Source organism: Chenopodium quinoa, unplaced genomic scaffold (assembly GCF_001683475.1).
Source record: "Chenopodium quinoa cultivar QQ74 unplaced genomic scaffold, ASM168347v1, whole genome shotgun sequence".
Classification (NCBI taxonomy): domain Eukaryota; kingdom Viridiplantae; phylum Streptophyta; class Magnoliopsida; order Caryophyllales; family Amaranthaceae; genus Chenopodium; species Chenopodium quinoa.
The window spans coordinates 1-16,835 of NW_018742814.1; the positions used below are offsets into that span (position 1 = coordinate 1).

The following is a 16,835-nucleotide window of genomic DNA, read 5'->3' on the forward strand; positions in this document are numbered from 1 at the left end:
TAATCGACAACATGCTTTGCTATCTAAAAGGCATTGCTGGCAGATTTTTGTGCGAATTTCCTGTAATGGGTTTGTCATACATTAGATTTATAGTAGTCATAGTAACTCTTGATTATTATTCCCTCCCTTTCATATTGTCTTATTGTGTACGTTATGTAAATTAATTACAGATCTGGTAGCTGCGTAATTGACTTGTCTATTTCATTGGTGCTTTTTAGTGACAAATTGGTAATTTATTTGCATTGTGAATGTATAGCGGTCTTAGCAGTAGATATGGTTTTAAATAGCTGGTATAGTGAATGTTGTGGAACAGAAGGAGTAGTATTCTTCTTAACTTATATGGAACATGTAGTCAATGCTTAATAAGTTGGAGTTGGGGATATGTTTCTATATGTTTCTTTTACCTTGGAAAAAGAGGTGATACTTCAAGTTGAATGAGCAGTGTAAAAGCTTCATTTTTCGAATTTGTTATGGATTTAATTTCTGTTTTGTCTGTATATTCGATTGTGTTACTGAAACAGCATTCTTGTGTGTGTTTATATATATGTTCTTTAGGCGCGATGGAGAATGTTCAAAGTCCGATCAGCTTTCTGTCAACATCAGAAATCAATTGTTGTAGTACAGAGTCTTTGGAGGCGTAAAATGGCAAGGCATATGCTTAGAAGGCTCAAGCAAGTATGTCTAACTGTTTCAAGTGTTGTTTGACAATTTTATTTTTCATTTTCTCTTCTTAGTCTTCTGCACTGCAACCCAATCAACGTTACTAGAATTTTACGTAAAAATAACCTCATAATCATCAACAGCCAGAAAGGTGTATTGGACAGTGCCTTGATTTTATTATTTGGTTTTGATCTCATATGGTTATGTTTTTCTTTTCACCTTGGTCATGTATGAACTAGGTGTGCTGATGATGGTGAATTAGTGGGTTAAGGATTCTCAGCATAATTGGGGAAGATTTTCAATTTTTTTTTTCATTTTCATACTAAAGTTTGAAGTTGAGTGATATGAGGGGGCTGGTTTTCTGTTGATGGTTGAAGCCCTTAGGGTCTTTAATGCTCTATGGGAATTTCTATTCTATAAGCAGTTAGGATTCAGGTTATGTAAATGTGTAGTATTAAAAAATTTCTATGGTGGATTGTATGATCTCTACCTACATCAATTAGGGGAGAATTTTCTGAGTAGAATTGACTTTGGTGAAAAGGGGAGATAATTCTGAGGAAGAATGGGTATTGGTATGGTTGTGATGTTCCTCTCAAGAAGGAAATGGCTTTTAGGGTGATCAGTAGTTGGTACAGTCATAAATAAATGATTGAGATGCGGTAGTCGGACTCTTTCTCCCTATAGAGCAATTGCTCTTTTAGTGGATTCTTTGGTGAAGTAGCAACCTCAAAAGTACTTCTCCCTCATTGTAATAGCTTGTCTACTGTTTGTTATACTCTTTTTTTTAAAGGAGTTCATTGTACTCTTATTATTGCTTGGTGGGGAGTGGGACAATTGCCTTGATTCTTTTAAATATAAAGGAAACCCTCTTGTGTGGGAGTAGGGTTGAGTATAAACTTGTTTGACATAGTTTAATCTTTTGTTGCTCAACTTACTATTCGTCGAGCTTCTTTTTCAGTTGCTTGTTAGAGATACCTATGATATTCCTAACTCGCAGCATTCTTTTATGGCCACCTTAATTAGAAAGACTATTGTTTCAAAGTGGGTTTTGAATTGGGTCAAAGCCTCACATGGTTGCTAACATGCTATTAGCAAAAAACTTGATACTGTAATTCTTTTCTATTTTAGCTAATGGAGATATGGGAAACCACATTGTTGTGCTGGGGTACAGCTTTTTTTTTTTTTGTTATTGTTGGATGCAGTATTAGAGGATTGGAAGTTGTAGGGTACGTTTTAATTTGTGAAACAGTAAAAGCTGCTGGGGTTAAGTGTCTTCATTGATAAGCTTAAAGTGTCGGCTCTGTTGGGGTGGCTCTTTTGGATGTAGGTTTAATGCTTGATTGGACATTGGAGATCTTATATGTCGTATTGCTTTAGTTTGGTGTACTTCTGGATTCATTTTCTTGTGTCTCACTTTCTTTTTTCTTTTCCCTGTCTAACTACGTTTTCTTATCATAAGAAAATAATATGGAAAGTTCGGTTGGTGGGGGAAGGGGCAAAGGAGACGTTGATTTATATGACGATTTCTTTATAGTACAGTTATTTTATATATGTATATATATAATAGGCTAAGATATTGTGGGATAGAGGGTGTAAATGATTTACTATTGGTCAATTTTAATTGCAGGTGAGGAATAATTTCTTTGATTAGCATTTAGATGTCCATTTTACCTGTATAAAACAAGTTTAATCTAACTGTTAATTTTTCAGGAGGCCAATGAAGCTGGTGCCTTGCGCAAGGCAAAGACTAAACTTGAAAAGCAACTTGAAGATCTTACCCTGAGGTTGCATTTGGAGAAGAGACTACGGGTATTGCATTCTCAACTATTATACTGCTTCTCTTCTTATCAAACACTGGCACCTTCAAATTCATACAGTTGAGTATGGATTCTTGGAAATTAATTTCATTGATGGCCGATGGGGACATGGTGAGGTGTTTCATTGTGTGGCTTGATTTGTGCCTAGTTCTGTTGGCTTTTTCTGTTTTTCTCTTTTCGGTGCCCATTTTGGCTTCTCGTCATCTCAGGATCACACATCTGTTTTAATTTGTTTATTTATTTTAAGTCATTTTGCTTTTTAATTTAAAGGTATCTGTAGCAATATCTAGGAAAACTATTTCATAGCATTGGTGTTTGAATTTGCAGAGTTCTAGGTGGTTACATACAAAATTGATTATTATATCCTTTTTGATCAATGGTGTCCGTTGATAGTAAATAGTGTCAATGTTAGAGGATTATTTGTAGTTTGTATATTTTGCTCGTTTGTAACCGTGTGTGTCAGAGGAATGTTTGTTTATAATGGGCCATTTGTAACCAAATCAAACTACCCAAAATACAGGTTTCAGTTGAAGAGGCAAAGGTGGCTGAAATAACAAAACAGCAGAGGGTTATAGAAGCTTTAAATCTAGAGTTAGAGGAAGCTAAGTCACAGACCGTTAAACAGGGTAGTAAAAATGCGCAGCGTCAAAGTGACTTGGAATTTTCAATGAAAGAAAAATATGAGCTGCAAAAGCAACTTCAGGACATGGAAAGATTTCAAGAAGGAAAATGCAATTTTGCGGGTCAGTATCTTTGTTGCATATATCTGATGAATAATACATCACTATGATAGTGAAATGTCAAAAAGACAAAATTATTTTGGGTGATGTAAATAAAGCTATCTTGGATGCAAATGTTCATTAAATTGCCTACTATTTATCTAGCACTTTTTGCATTCTTTAAAAAGAGCAAAGCACTTTCAACACATTATGTGGGGGTATAGTAGTACACAGCTGTGGAGGACGTGGCCCATAAATGCCTCTCCAATGTCTAGGTCATCTATTTAAAGTAGCTCTACACAATAGCTGCGCTTAAAATGGTTTTTTTTGTTTTATTTTTATTTATTTTTATATATTTTTTTATTTATTAATACCACCAGGCACACCTTAAGACCTCTCAAATAATGGGTAGTACTGTAGTAAATCAAGTTCACCTAAAAGATTTTTGTTTATAGAAATGATGCATGTATTGTAAAACATTCCAAGCATAATACTCATATATGAATTGAGAAATGATCAAGTATTTCCTTACTATACCCAAACTATTGTTTCAAACTTTCTGGTAATATCTAAAATAAAATTTTACATTCCTAATAGAAATAGGAGCTAAAAAAAAACCAATAGTATAATTTTCTCTAATATGTATGATGTGGTAAGAGGTCCATGTTATTTTTGTGAGCAAGAGGTGAGTAAAACTGTAGGTTCTTGGATGAGGGAAGAAGTGAGTAGACCAGAGACATTGCAGATGGGTTTTTTTTTTCATTACTTTCTTAAAATATTTCATGTTTATTTCTTTTGGAACTTATGTTAGAAAAAACTTAATAGTTGTGAATAATATGTTTTACCTTTTTTTACACAGGCATGCTCTGTAATTCTAAACATTACATGTTTTCCTTTCATTGCCTTTAATTTTTAATTATATCATCTTAGTTTCAAGTACCTGTGGTTAAATATTATGATTTAAACATTTTGCAGAGCTCTTTAGAAAATTTGGAAAAAGAAGAATTTATTATTGGAGACTCAGCTGGCTAGTGCTCAGAAAAGAGAATAGTCATACATGCAAAAGTTGCGTGATGTTGAACAAAAGTGTGAACAACTGCAACAAAACTTGCGAAGGTCCATATCGTGACTTTGGTATTTGAAAGTATACTATTGAGATGCATTTACATATCTTGGTTGCATAGCATATCGTTTACAAATTCGGTTTTGTTTTAACCCTTCTTGCTATAATGTTATATATACCATACATTAAAACTGTAGGCAGAAAGCTGTTAAATCAGACTATTTGTTTGTTAGTTGTTAGTCTCAAACTCTCAACATAAATGCCCCCCCCCTCCCCCTCCACCTTCTGTTAAGTAACATTATGATTTATGAAACGGCAAAAACAGAACATGTTACAAAAATTATAGGTAATTTATGTTTTGTTAAAGAAATAGTTCCGGGAACAATATGAAAATTATCTGGCACACTAAATTATCTTGTTAGCATTTTATATATTTATGTTATTTGCTATTGATTATTTAAAGATCTGGATGCTTATTTATTTGCGCATCAATTTTTTTAGTTGACGAGATTGAAGAAAGACCATATGATTAAGTTTGTCTTTAGTATCTTTGGAATTTTGGTAAATGATGCTCGCCGCCTCTGAATGATGATACATTTTTATATTAAATTGATTTTTCCTCTAGTCTTTTATTTAAGCTTCCCAATTCCTCGTTTGGTGGGTAGTGGTGGTACCTTGTTCGGCTGCTGTATTGGTTTATTACTCTCTCACCCACTTATTTCAGGCTTCTTTCTGTTTGGTATCATCTACTCTATATTGTTTTTAATTAGTGCTGACAAATACAATGAATTTTTCTGCTGTAGTATGGAGGACAAGGTGTCAAATTTGGAGAATGAAAATCTTGTGTTGCGGCAAAAGCACTGAACATGTCCCGAAGAGAAATCGACCAGGTTTTGTGAAATCATTTTCTGATGTAAGTATAGGCTCTCAGCTTTTTATGCATTTTAAAATGTTTAACATTGTATTTGGAAAAATCATAAGTCTAGTTGTGTTGTGTAAGCAAAACCGAATTATGGAACTTTTGTTTTAGATCTACTACTATCGTTTGCACAGTATGCTCAACAAAATTTTGAAAGTTTGCACTAAATTATCGTTTTTGTGTATAATTGTATTGTTGTGACCATACCATTTTTCAGCTGTGAAACTTCATGCTGCTTTCATATACTGTCTTGTAGATTTTACATGCTTTGTATTGAGATGTTTTCACCACTTTGTTGTTTCCCCAGATGTACTCAAGTGCATTGAGTCTTCCATATCAGGAAAAGAAACCCATCTATGTAAGTTCTACTGTAGCTGCCTTTTCAATTTGAAGCTTTCTGATATAGTTACATGTGTTTATGCTTAAGGGTTGATTTGAACAGGAGACACCCACACCAACAAAACATATTTCAATTACTCCAGGACTATCAGAGTCACGTTGGTCAAAACAAACTGTTGAAAAGCACCAGGTTGATATTAGTCATGATTAAAGTTTTTGTTTTCCACGAGTGAACATTTCATAACCAATGTGGTAAAGCAGAACATATTCTTCTAATCATTTTAGTGCTTAAACTGCTGTCTTGTTTTTGCAGGAAAATTATGAATTCCTCTCTAAATGCATCAAAGAAAATATGGGATTCCAAGATAATAAACCTGTGGCTGCTTGTGTCATCTATAAATGTCTTCTTCACTGGCACGCCTTTGAATCAGAGAGGACAGCCATATTTGACCATATTATTGAGGGCATCAATAATGCCTTGAAGTAAGATTTCTGGGATTTGTCTCATCTTTACCTAATTCTAGATGATACCTGAAATTGGTTTCTCTGCATTTTTTGATTGATTCCTCTTTCACATAATGCTTTCAGGTTGGGATGAGAATGACACATTACCCTATTGGCTATCTAATGTATCCGCACTTTTATGCATCCTTCAGAGGTGTTTAAGGTCAAATAGTTTCTTGAATTCAGCTTCCAATCGAGCTGCTGGATCTGCTGGTATAAGTGGAAGGTTTGCACAAGTAAGTGCATTGTTGGTAACTAGTTTTTAAATGGCTTTTTTAAATGAATCTTTTGTGACTCAGCTTTTTCCTATTCAATGCTGTTCCCAGATTGGTATGTGGGAAAAAAGATGCTACAATGGGAATTTACTTTCTGTACTTTTCAAATTTGAGGCTTCTATCTGGAAAGAATTATTGTTTTTCAAGTGTGGGGTGTTTATTTAGAATGAGAGTTGCAGATCCCTTCCATTTATTGGGCCTGTTCATGAAAGCCTTAAGATCATATTAGGAGGGAAACTATGATTTAGCCTATATAGAATTTGAATAGGCACATTATTTGAATACGAAGAGGATAATTAGAATTATGAATAATACGAAGTAATAGTTATCTATATTCAAGTTTCTTGATTTATGCTCAATTTTTGTATGATAGGGTATGAAGACTCCCTGAAGCTTATTGGGTTTGATGATGGTGTATCGCACATTGAAGCAAGATATCCAGCGATCCTGTTTAAGCAACAGTTGACTGCGTCTGTTGAGAAGATATTTGGCTTGATTCGTGATAATTTGAAGAAAGAAATATCTCCTTTGTTAGGAGTTTGCATACATGTGTGTATATGCCCCTCTGTAGTTGTGGTCCTAAGACAGCATATAAGTCTTCTTTGTTGATTGTTAATTGGTAATTTACTGAAGTATTTTTTGTAGGCTCCAAAAACTGCACGAGGTGGAAAGTCATCCAGATCACCTGGAGGTGTACCACAGCAGCTGACGAGTAATCAATGGGATAGCATCATCCAATTCTTGGATTCCCTCATGAGTCATTTACATAAAAATCATGTATGTGGCGATTGTTGTCCTTATCCTTATTGCTAATATCCCTCGTGAGTCATTTACTTAAAAATCAACTTTATGCTGTTTAAAATGGAATAAGACTGACATCAATGACATTCCCAATGCATAATTGACAATTGAAGAGAGATGATGCATGTCCCTCTATATCTTTTTAGTTGACACAATTTTTACTTTTTGGCACTTTTCACAATAGTTACTTTGACTTCTATTGGCGGTTTATTTTTAAAAAAACAAAAGTCATGTGGGGTCTTGTTAGATTCATAGTTTCATTTTAATGTCTATTTTCCAATCATAAAACTAATACTTCCTCCGTTCTTTTATTATTGCACCACTTGCTGTTTTAGGAAGTTTCACAAATATTGCACCATTTCCTCTTTTGGAAAAAAAATTATTTGTGTTCACACTACAAATACCCAACATACCCTTGCTTTTTCACACTTACTTTTTAGTTTATCAATATGTCACATGGGCAATTTTGTATTTTTATCTTTCTCTCTCTTACTTTTTTCCACTATCAAAATATTTGTACCCAACCCCTATGGTGCAATAATAAAAAAATAGAGGAAGTATATTTTTTGCTTATACATAATTAAGATATTAATACATGAAGTTGTGTGTTGGATACCATGTCTAAAAGAAATGTGTCAACTAAAATGAAATGGAGGAAGAGTGCGTGCACGTGCATGTGTGCGCGCGTGCATGTGTGTGTGTTTGCGTGCGTGTGTGTGCGTGCATGCGTGTGTGTGTGTGCTTGGGGGGGGGGGATGCAATTGTCTGCTAAATTTTTATACTGATCTTGGAACTTGTTTTAGGTACCCTCCTTTTTTATCCGCAAGCTCATTACCCAGGTTTTCTCTTTTATCAACATTAATCTCTTCAATAGGTATGTACTTTTATAGTTTGTCTTTGGCTGTTACAGACGTAGTTCTGCTTTTTATGCTAAAGAAAATGTTTTGCAGTCTACTACTGCGACGTGAATGCTGCACTTTTTCGAATGGTGAATATGTAAAATCTGGTTTGGCTGAACTAGAAAAATGGATTGCATGTGTGACAGATGAGGTAAAGGCCCCTTTTGGCTCTTCCTTTCAATTTTTGATCTTTACTTAATAGAGTGGCTATGTCATACTGAAATTTCTTTACTGACGGTATTGTAGTTTGCTGGGACTGCCTGGCATGAGCTGAACTATATCAGACAAGCCGTTGGTTTCCTGGTATGTTTTGTGTAGTAGTTGTAGTATGTTTTTGTTTGCATCTGGGTCTATTAAGATTTCTAATGTATTGACTTGTAGAATACTCATTAATAATCTATAGGTAATACATCAAAAGAGGAAGAAGTCTTTGGAAGAGATTAAGCAGGATTTATGCCCAGTATGATCCTTTACCCTTTTAGACTTGTATTCAGATCTTTTCCTCTTATAGTTTTATTTTCCGTTTTTAACCGGGTCTTGCTTCACTATTCATTTTGACATTGGATTTTGGTGGAAAAATATCTGTTTACCTCTTTTCAGGCCTTAACTGTAAGACAAATCTATAGAATAAGCACTATGTACTGGGATGATAAATATGGCACCCAAAGTGTTTCAATGAGGTTAGCTGCATTCCTGGTTCTTTCTGTTTAAATGATACTGCCCATGTTTTGGCTACAACAAATGGATTAATATTGTAAATGTTATATCATCTGACTTGTTGTCTGGCATGTTGTCTAAAGATTTTTTTTTGAAAATGTACATGAGCTTGGCAATAGTTTTGTGTCCCGAACATGTAAAACTAAAGTATTGTGGGCTTATTAAATTGGCTTTGGTTGTCAGGTGGTGGCTCAAATGAGGGAGATGTTGAATAAAGATAACCAGAATCTAGCTACAAACTCATTCTTGCTGGATGATGATTTAAGGTATATGTGCTTTTTGCAGTTTAATTCACTCTGAACGTTGTTATAGTTGAGCTGCTGGAGTGCTGGGTATAATATGTCCCAGTTGAACACCCCCCCCCCCTTCATGATCTAACAAATGAAACTGTCATATCTTTTTGTCCCCCTCCCCTCATGATCTAACAAATGAAACTGTCATATCTTTTTATGTCATTCATTGAACCTGGTCCTTCCTTCGGTGACTTCAATATGATCACCAAAAACTTTACCACTCTAAGCTTCTTCAATTGGCTAGCTACATATGTTGAACAGTAACACACCACAATGCCAATTTCTCTCACCGAAAATACAATTCTTTTATACTACCATTCCAAATCAATTAATATCCTGACTTTCATTCTGGGAAAAGAGAAATGATAAATTGTAAGGGGATCCAGTTCATAAAAGTGTGAGAATAATATTGAGATAAACGTATGTGAATAGTTAGCCAATTTAATTGGGACAAATTGTAGTAACAGAAACAATGCACCACTTATGTGGGTACTTTAACCTTTGGGATGAAAACCTTTAAGATGGATTAATGCACCACTCTTGTGAGAGGAGGAACTTTTTTACGTTGTAGGGTCACTACATGTATGGCCCTGTAGGAGATGATCCGAATAACTATTTTATCATGAAGGGGATATAGCAAAACTCAATTAATATAGATGAAAACGGAAAGTGAGTAGAGCTTGGGATAACTGAGGCTCTACTCCCACAATCCTAAATAATCTTCTCCATTTTGAATCGAGTCACTATATTGTTAGACATCGATTTGGCTTTTGGTCTTCAAGGGTGAAGTCCAAAGTGCCTTGAGTTGTTCTGTAGGCTACCACCTATAGGCAATTACTGTACCAAGTCTTTGAACAAGAACTTGTTCTCTTTACCTGAAACAAGGAGATCTAGGCTGATTTTATAAGGTTTGGTCTGATCTGAATTGTCTGATTGATTTGATCTAATTTGATTCAATGATTTGACTAAACTTTGACCGCATTTTAATACTAATCTATAAAGAAAAAACATTATCAAAATAGGTCTTGTTAGATTCATCTCATTATGAACTTTTCAAATATGTAATTTTCATAAATTTTTTTAATACGCCATTAACGATATTTAGCAATAAGTAAATGATGATTAAAATTTTTGATCTGATCTGAATGTTTTTGGTCTGGTTTGATCTGATCTGATATGATATGAATTTATTAAGGAATAAGTAATAAGTATCTAAAACAAGTTGAAGAGAACAAGTCCTAACTCAGGAAGCATTGACTGCAAATTCAGAGTTTACTAAAGCACTCTCTTTCTGATCATAGTATTGAATTGACAGTAAATCAACCTTACAGTAAACCATAAGTCGCATACCATATTGAATTAGCCGAAATCTTTCTGGCATTATGGTTAACTTGTGAACTTCCTTGCTGATCTGATATGAAATTATGTATTGCTGCCGATTGACCTTGTGTTTATTTCTGATTTCTTCTGCAGCATACCCTTTTCTACCGAAGATATATCAAAAGCCATCCCAGCTACAGATCCAATGGATGTCAAAATCCCAGCCTGCCTATCAAATGTTCCTGCTGCTAAGTTCTTACTCGATGGTACTACAGAAACTTGTTTGACACCTCTTGCTGCTGCTTGAGTCAACAGCGTTACTTTCTGAGGTATGATCTAGTTCTGTATTCAGAGCTCACGGCACCTATTCTTGTACAACTTTGTACATGGAAGACAACAGGGAAGACACTTACTCGGGATAAATCATAACAAGATAATGGTACATCATTGGCAAATCCTTTCTTCCGTGGTCTTCCATAGCAAAGTCCTATTTTGTAAAGGGGGAAAGGGTTTGCAGGTTTGGGCGAAGTAAATTTGTGTTGGGAATTGTCAATATTGTGATGCTTATTTCGGTTCCACATAGTGAAAATCAAGGTTGACCGTAGTTTTTATCATGGCTGGCCTTATAAATGATGTAGTATCTAGTGTTCATACATCAGATCTGTAATTTACTTGTCATTTGTCTGTACATATACGTAGGTATTGCAGGCGCATTACTTTGTAGAAGAATAGGTGTATGATTCTAATGTAAATATTGGCATATTCAATATCAGGGAAGTTCGGATATGCTTGGTACTAATGAAGCTTCATTTCAGCTCCTGATGAATAAAAAGACGTTATTAAACCTCACTAGGTTGTATGAAATAGGATCTTACTTGCATTCTTTCATTTACACCATGTTTTGGTCTCTGAGCTTGTAACTTGTTCAGTAGAACCTGTTTGTGCACATAATCTACTGTAATAAAAATCCTAGAAGCGACTAAGGTTGATGATGCTTTGTTAGCATTATTTGAAGTTGTTTGTACTAGAAATATATCCGTTCTTGGTTCTACATTCATTAGCTTGTTTGAAATAAGTCCCAACTATATGCAGTAATGCATTAATGCATTTGATAAAAAAACATCTGGTTTCTCCATCTGAGGGGAATTTTCTGTTAGCGTTTTATCTAACATTTAGCTTATGCTTTTCATCTAATTTAGCCTTATTACCAGTACAATTGAATACGATTACGTTTGATTTGATTTAACGTGAATAGGTTGAGTTGAGTTTAGTTTAACTAAAAGATGTGTGGAACACGAGATTGTCAGTTTAAACATGAACAACCTATTACCTATTTCGATTTGGCTACCAAAAAAAGTGAAAAAGAATACATTTGGTTTCTTCTTTTATCAAGTAACCTTTATAAATTACTAAAATAGTTAATTTGTAGGATAAATATACAAGATAAGATACTAGATAAGCCACTAAATAGGAAAGCAGTCTAAAAAGCACTTTACTTGTCTGATGTTGTGTTAGGTTCACATTTCAATCCTTGAGGCAACTTGTTATAGAACTATTCTAGTATGAGTCCATCAATTTAGTTTACCTATGCATAGCAAGAATAGTTAACTTGATGAACTTTGTGATCTTCACCTTCAAGTCTTTGATTGTAAGGTAAAAAGTCCATATACACCTGGATGTATGCATGTAACATGGCATATGTTTGTTCTAGTAACATGCAAAAAGATTGTCATGATGTGACGCTTGGTATGAAAAATATGGATTAAGGAGATAATGGTGTGATAAGGATAAGAAATTATTGTAAGAGAGAAGGATGATATGGTTAAATGTTCTTCGCGGTTTGATATGAGTTGGGATTAAGAAAGGAACAAGTAGCAAAGTAACTAAAATCTAACGTTTCCCGTTCGTGATTTAATTGCTTATTTTATTGGTAATTTAGAATATATGAACTTTGATTGAATAAGATCTAAGTCAAGCCAAGCCTAAATAAAGTAAAAGTTCTCCCAACAACTATTGTAGGTCTGAATTTGAAATCTCTACTTATAGTGTGTTTTATTCACTCTATTTTCACTTATCTAAACTTATTTAATCAAAACTTATTAGACTTTTATAGTAATTTGAACTTGGATATTGCTCATCAAAATTTTATTTTCCTGAACTAATCCGTTGTAAATAGAATTAGACCAATTCCCTTATCATCCGATTGAAACAATTATTTGCCCTTATTTAAAAAAAAAAAAAAAAAAAAAAAAAAAAAACAATTATTTGCCCCCGACATTATTTTGGTAAGATATGCCCATAAAAATGTCTATGATAATTGCTCTCAACTCTCAACTCCATATCATCTTGTAATACTTGCTTCATGTCTTAAAAGTTGTAACAATTTGAGTTTTAGACTATTCACAATCTTCACACTTTTTTCATTATATATTATATAATATGGTGATTTACAATTAAAGAGCTTATCGAAACTTCAAAGTATTGATAGTTGAAATATGCATTATTATCAAGCATGAAAATACAAGAAACTCAAGCACTATATAATATGATTTCAAATTTTGAACGGTTAATCAGGTTGATAGAACTTGAACTAGTTCTACAAGTAGTAATCCTAGAATTAGATAATTTGTCAAATATTTAACCCTTTTATCAAGCTAAATAAGCACTTTCAACAGATGATTTTGCCTCGAATACTAATACTATTGTGCATAAAAGTCAACATGCAGGTTGAACACTGCCTACTATATATGATTGTTAATTGTCATTAACAAAAGCCTACATTTATCTGTCAAGATACTTCATCATGTTTATTTCTTTTACCAATTAAAGGGGAAGATAAGTTAGAGTTCACAACACTAGCACTAACAGCACAATGCTGCAAATCAGCAAGGGAAAAAGACCGCCAAGGCGCAGGAGGCAGAGGAGATAACGGTGAGGAGGGGGAAGTGTTCCTCGCCTCGCTCCTCCCATTCGTTTCAGTAACCGAACCATCTTCATTGGCATAAGATTCACAATTTTTCATAGCGACAGCTAGTGCTAGTGTGCTCCGACTAGAGTTGGTTGGTCTTTTCGCTATGCCACCTCCAATCCCGGAACCTCCTTTCAACAACGATGTCCTGCCATTGTCACAGAGAAGATTATATGCAAGAAGGTTTTTACGTTTCCTTGAGTAAGCATTCTCTGGTTTCGTAATCTCTTTGATAGACGAACAAGCTGCATCACCTAAACTCGCAAATGACTTTGATTTACCATTGTAGAAATTGGATATTCCTCTCCTGCAAAATTGGAAAAATAATTTCAAACATGTTAGAGAATATTCAAAGAATATATACCATTCAACAACAGGCAACGTTATTTAAAACAAAAAAGAACAAAACACAACCAAATATGAGCAATAATAGAGCCTAAAATGAGGCATTGAAAGTTCTTTTCCTCAAAAATAATATTCTTTGAAGACCTTTTCTTAAGAAGGCATCATTCCTTGAAGCATTTTGATGGATGCTCTTCAAATTAGTAGTGACCATTTAGACCATAAATGGTCAGAATCAATGGATTAAACAATACCCAATATGAAATTATACTAAATCTTTTCGCCGCGTCGAATCAGAATCATTTAGAAGGATTCCTAGTAATTTTCATTTTCAAATTCACAAAGAAGAATCAAAATGAAGGACATTATCACTTCAAAGATCTCAATTTGATTGTGAATTCCCAGTCCAAATTCTGGGGTATAGATAGAACACCTTAGTACCTTACTAAACATCAATTAATTGATTATGTAGTAAAGTTGTCACCTTTATTTTGACTATTGTTATCAAATAGGTAAAATTTCAACCACAAAATTAACTATCAGTTCAACTTGTTCTAAATCAGCAAAATTCTAACTTCAAGTAACCCTTCAATTCTATCAGAATTTAACTCCAATTTCACAAAATTAACACTCAATTTTTCTAATTAAACCTACCCAATTGAAAGAAAAAGAAAAATAAAATAACACGACAATTAAAACAATTCAGCCCCATTTCAGATTCAGACCAGCAACCAAATTAAGAACTAATTGGAAAATATAAAAGGACAGCTTAATCAACTCTAATCATACAATAAAACTCAATAAGACAATCAATCAAACCAAACAAATCTAACAAAATCAAATCAAAGCAAATCACAAAAAATTAACTTTAATTCCAAAATACCCAGGAAAAAAAAATCACTTCAATTTTACAGGATAAACTTCATTCAATACAGTAAATTAATTAAAAAAATGAAAAAAGTACTGTAATAAACAAGCAAGATCAAATTTTTAACAAAACCCCAAATCAATAAAATCAAAATCAACCAAAATAAATAAAAAAATTAAGAAAAAAACCTGATGGGTAAAGCTTGTTCTAAAGCATCAACAGCAGAATCAAACGAAGTATTATTTAATTTACTTTCAACTTCATTTTCTTCATCAATTTCTTCATCATCACTATTCATTCCAATCGAAGAAGATGAAGAACTGCATGGATCTGAATACCCATTTTCTCTCTCCTCCTCTTTCACAACCACCCTTATCGCCGTCCGATCGCCGGAATCTAAAATCGACGGCAGATTATACGGCGGAGACATTTTGTTATTCCGCCGTAAATACCCACTTGAAATCTGTTCAACCCGATTATTACCCAAAGCAATTGACATGATTTTTTTGGATAATTTATAGATAATAATGAAATAATAATAAAAATAATTTTGGAAAATATAATAAAGTTGGGATTTTTATTATATTTTGGAGGAAATGTTGAAGAAGAAGAAGAAGAGTAAAGAAGAAAAGTTTACTAACATAATTTTATTTTTAAGAGAGAGAAAGAGAGGAGAAAAGTGGGATAATTTGAGGATAAATGTAGGGTGTGAGATATATTCTCAAAAAAAAAAAAATATAGGGTGTGAGATAAAAATCCAAAAGATTTATGTAAAAGAAAATAAAAATGGTAGAAATAAATATTAATTGCAATAAAATAAAAAAAGAAAAAGGACACGATGTGGTGTTCTTATCCATTAGACTTATCCACTTGCTTGCCCCATGTTAGACGGGAATAAATTAATGATGATTTTTATTGTTTTTTATTTTTATTTTTTGAGGTTTAATTTGATGGATTTTTTCTTTTTTTTTTTTTTTTTTTTGAATTGTTGATTTGGTGGATTAAATGTTAGGTTTAGGATGATTGATTGATGAGTCATTAGACACATCGAGTCGTTTTTAAATTTTATTTTTGGAAATTGTCTTAAGCAATTAGGATTATTTCTTAACATATCTTATTGAAATTATATTATCGACACGATTATTATATCCGTATATAATGGGAAGTTACATTTTTGGATTGACTTGTTCATATTGTAGGAGTATTGACTATGGAGTACATAATTAACTGATGATCCTAGGATAAAATTAAAAATTAAAAAAATATATTTTCTTGTGAAATATGGAAATTATTATGGATTTGAAAGTTATTATAGATTATTGATTTGATTCCAAAAATATCAAAAATTTATGGAAAAATATGATGGTTCGCATATAACCAAAGTTATTGATAACTTTTTATTAGGATATTTTTTTTCATCATATTTTAACTTAGGGTTTGTTCTAATAGACTGAAATCAGCTGAATTGGACTGAATTGAACTAAACCGAGCTGAACTAAATTGAACTGAATATTTTATAAGAGAAGGAAATTAGGAGCTGAACTGAACTAAACTGAGCTGAGCTGAACTGAACCGAACTGAACTGAAAATAAACGTATGAGAACAGACCCTTATTTTATCTTGTTTAATCCAAAGTATAAAAAAAATTAACATGAACAAGGGCTTGTTTATTTCACCTTTAAAAAACATTATTCATTATTTACTTAAAAAATTCAATTTAGTAAAAATCAGTAACTTTGAAGAAGAATATAATAGAGAATCAATAAAATAATTTCAATTTAGTAAAAATTATTTACGTGTAGCAAAATTAATTTCAATTTAGGTCCTGTTTAGTGGTAGCGTTTGAGGTAGCGGTTAGCGTTATGACTAGTCAAAACACTACTTGAGAAAATTTGAGAGTGCTTGGCAAGGTAATGATTCCAGTAGCAAATAGCGATAGAGGTAGCGTTTAGGTAGTTTTTTTCAAACGTTAAAAATAGTAGCATTTAGAAGTAGCGGGTAGCGTTTGGCAAATTTTTTATTACTTTTTAAATAATATTATATGATTTTTGATATATTTTAGTATTGCAATCGCTACTTTTTTTCAAACACTCATACTATCAACCGTTACTTTGACAGCTAGCCTCTAACCACTACTAATTGACAGTTACTCGCTACCTTAGCAGCTACTCGCTACTCGACCGCTAAAAGCTAACAGCTAACAGCTGCCGCTACTTTTGCCAAATGGGACCTTAAAAAAAAATAATTTCAGTCAGCAAAAATAAGGTGAAGTGAATAGGGCCTTACTTCGGCTAATTAAGTTCAATAAAAATAAATTAAGAAAAAAATAAA

The 16,835-nt window shown here is 33.2% G+C and overlaps 2 protein-coding genes and 1 pseudogene across 2 annotated transcripts; 2 read left to right on the forward strand and 1 right to left on the reverse strand.

Annotated features, from left to right (window-relative positions):
• The first annotated feature begins 170 nt into the window (after window positions 1-170).
• Window positions 171-8,707, forward strand: LOC110725366 (annotated as a pseudogene).
• A 168-nt stretch (window positions 8,708-8,875) lies between these two features.
• LOC110725363 (protein OPAQUE1-like) lies at window positions 8,876-11,383 on the forward strand. Its single transcript, XM_021904853.1, has 2 exons — window positions 8,876-8,979; window positions 10,480-11,383. Exons 1-2 carry the CDS (start codon window positions 8,909-8,911, stop codon window positions 10,631-10,633), a joined length of 225 nt encoding a protein of 74 aa, XP_021760545.1. The 5' UTR covers window positions 8,876-8,908; the 3' UTR covers window positions 10,634-11,383.
• A 1,492-nt stretch (window positions 11,384-12,875) lies between these two features.
• On the reverse strand, window positions 12,876-15,099 carry LOC110725365. Its single transcript, XM_021904854.1, has 2 exons — window positions 14,693-15,099; window positions 12,876-13,601 (listed from the first exon to the last, which is right to left on the reverse strand). The coding sequence occupies exons 1-2, from the start codon at window positions 15,001-15,003 to the stop codon at window positions 13,115-13,117; spliced, it is 798 nt and encodes a 265-aa protein (XP_021760546.1). The 5' UTR covers window positions 15,004-15,099; the 3' UTR covers window positions 12,876-13,114.
• Window positions 15,100-16,835: the final 1,736 nt, after the last annotated feature.

What these genes read in the sequence shown, in the direction of transcription:
- LOC110725363 (XM_021904853.1), top strand. Translation starts at nt 8,909, where the DNA reads ATGAGGGAGATGTTGAATAAAGATAACCAGAATCTAGCTACAAACTCA. An exon ending in TTGCTGGATGATGATTTAAG is followed by an intron (nt 8,980 to 10,479) that starts GTATATGTGCTT and finishes TTTCTTCTGCAG; the next exon opens with CATACCCTTTTCTACCGAAG.
- LOC110725365 (XM_021904854.1), bottom strand. Translation starts at nt 15,003, where the DNA reads ATGTCAATTGCTTTGGGTAATAATCGGGTTGAACAGATTTCAAGTGGG. An exon ending in GAACAAGCTTTACCCATCAG is followed by an intron (nt 13,602 to 14,692) that starts GTTTTTTTCTTA and finishes CCAATTTTGCAG; the next exon opens with GAGAGGAATATCCAATTTCT.